The sequence below is a fragment of the Montipora foliosa genome, chromosome 12 (assembly GCF_036669935.1).
Source record: "Montipora foliosa isolate CH-2021 chromosome 12, ASM3666993v2, whole genome shotgun sequence".
Lineage (NCBI taxonomy): Eukaryota > Metazoa > Cnidaria > Anthozoa > Scleractinia > Acroporidae > Montipora > Montipora foliosa.
In genome coordinates this window covers 14,540,243-14,542,742 of record NC_090880.1, presented here as the reverse complement: position 1 = coordinate 14,542,742, position 2,500 = coordinate 14,540,243, and the positions used below count along the sequence as shown (strand labels likewise).

At 40.4% G+C, this 2,500-nt stretch overlaps 1 protein-coding gene across 1 annotated transcript; it reads left to right on the top strand.

Annotated features, from left to right (window-relative positions):
* The first annotated feature begins 333 nt into the window (after positions 1–333).
* Positions 334–717, top strand: LOC137980843 (large ribosomal subunit protein uL30m-like). Its single transcript, XM_068828255.1, has one exon. It carries the CDS (start codon positions 334–336, stop codon positions 715–717), a length of 384 nt encoding a protein of 127 aa, XP_068684356.1.
* The last annotated feature ends 1,783 nt before the right edge of the window (positions 718–2,500 follow it).

The following is a 2,500-nucleotide window of genomic DNA, read 5'->3' as shown; positions in this document are numbered from 1 at the left end:
CTTATACGTAGGTCTTTTTTCCGCCCTGTGTGGGACCGTAGCCTCCCGCGCAAACCTTCTTGTGACTCGTCACGCAATCTTTCCTCCTCAGCAAAGGGAGGAAAGATTGCGTGACGAGTTTGCAAGAAGTTCTGCTTAGTATAGGTCAAGTCTGCTACGAGCCTGGAAGGCCGGCGCTTATCTCCGGTTTCTGTAGCATGAAGCGACTAGGAGTATTCCTACTCCCCACTGTATGGGATGCTAGTCCATCGTAGGGTTACCCCCAGCATTAGAGTGTCTTGTCCAAGAACACTATATGGTATACTACCATGAAATATATAACGATTTTTCAAAATGGCGTCGAAAGTGAGGTCTGTTGTGCACAAACTTCACGCTGTAACTTTGATTAAAAGCCCCATTGGACAACCTTGGTGGGAAAAAAGAACGATTAAGTTCCTGGGCTTAAACAAGCTGCACAAAACTGTGATTGTTAAGAATACGGCTACGATGAATGGACAGCTTCAAGCGATTAAACACCTTATTGATGTCAAGCCAATTGAAGTTGTCGAGAAGGACATCAATTCAACAGGAACAGGAGATGAGGAAGTATTCCTGAGAGAAAATGGACAGTTTCATCTAGACAAATTTGAGGATTACTTGAAAAATAATCCACGAATAGAGAACGTCATTCGTGCGAGAAGAAAACAAGTGGTATGGGAGACAAAAAGACGCAGATGAATTCAATCCTGAGAAGTGATGCTTTCCGTTGGTCGCTACGAATGTGATAAATTTCACCGTACGAACAACTGTAGAAACGCTGCAGCTACAAAATTGTACATGTATATCATTCTTCATTCCCGTTTTTTGGCATTCTAGAGTCTATTTGCTGGCGTCCATCTAACGTAGTGATGAATACGATCAAGAGTCGGTGAAAGAGTCTAGTTGGAAAATAAAGCAAGGTTTCTGCAGATAAAGAGGGATCTTTGTTCGTGGATGAAGAGCAAAATTAAACTTGAACGCAAAGTTTGGTTACATTTTCATCATTCTCACATCTTCTTTTGCAAAGGAAATGTTGCCTAATTGATGACCTCCTAAGGCAAAGAGAAGAGGTTTGGTGGGGGCCACAACCTGCTTAAAGTTTTTTTAGTGGACCGAGGTGTTGTTATGCACTAGTCATTTGTTTCCCCCACCCCTTGACCCCCGGGGATGGGTAGGGAAATTACATTTGAATGGTAGTAAAGTAGGTGTATTTCCACTGGGGACTAGAGCAGACAAACACACGTAATTCCCCCACCCCTCTGTTCCTAAAAGATTCTGAGTCATCAAGGAAATGTTAGGGAGATTACCACAATATACAGTTTTTGCCCTTTGTGTGTGCCACATGAACTATATAAGGAACAAAACAAAAAAAAAAAAAAGAACTGGATAGAAACAAGACAGGAATAAGCGACCAATAAAGAAAAAGTTTAGACATGATTGCTGTTCTTTTGTTTTTTGCACGTGTGAAAATACTCATTACCATTGCTCTTCGTTTCTTTTCAGTCCCAGTCCTCCTAGGTAAGAATTCCCCGATGTTTCCCCCTGTATGTCCCCAGAGGGGTAGGGCAGAGGAACGAAAATCTTGTAATTTCCCTACCCCCTAGAGGCGTAATTGTGGCGTAATCTTGCGTAATTGCCCTAATAATTTCCCCATATGTCCCCACTATCCCCGGGGGTCGGGGGGTGGGGGAAACAAATGACTAGTGCATTAACCCATTCATCTCTAACCTGCGATCAGGTGTTCTTTTCTTTATAGAAGCTGCGGAAAGTACTTTTCACGCTCTCTCTAAGGAAAAGAACGCCTGATTGTGGGTTACTTCATCCGTGAAGTGCTCCACAAAGAGTTAATCTGTGCAGCTATTGTTAGCTACTGTATTGTTTGGAAGAGTGTACTGTGCTGTACTGTATTTATTCCCACAAGAAAATTTAATGCCTTGACCAATGTTGATGTTGGCACAGTAACAGTAGTAGAGTTACTATCTTCAATTTGGATAAATTGCGTTGTATGTTAAAGCTTGTTACAGATATCATTGATTAATTATCTTTGAAAAATGTGTGGTTACCCCCAATTTTCTTTTTGGATTTCAGTAACACTTGTTAAGATCTGCTTTTATAAAATAATTACCGGTAGGATAGTACGTGCAATCTCATTGGTCAAAAGTTGTGTTTAGATGAGAGTATGTAAACATGGCAGTGACATCACACAAATTTTGACTGGTTATGTGTGGTCAGATGCGCATTTTGATTGGCTAGAAGGAAATATGAATATTTATCAAGAAAATCTGTTTCAATCAAGAAGTAAAAAAACAGAATTTTCCTTCATTTGTCAAATTATATTTGAGAAATATTTTACAAAAGCAATAGAGGACTTTTTCTGTGTTTACATAGCCTCATCTAAACACGAGGGGGGAGTTGGGAGAATTAGATACAGTTATGCAAACCTGAGATGCAGTGGTACAATCATGATAAAAAAAATCAAACT

Bases quoted from the DNA above. Each gene is read 5' to 3' on its own strand.
- LOC137980843 (XM_068828255.1), top strand. From the start codon at position 334: ATGGCGTCGAAAGTGAGGTCTGTTGTGCACAAACTTCACGCTGTAACT.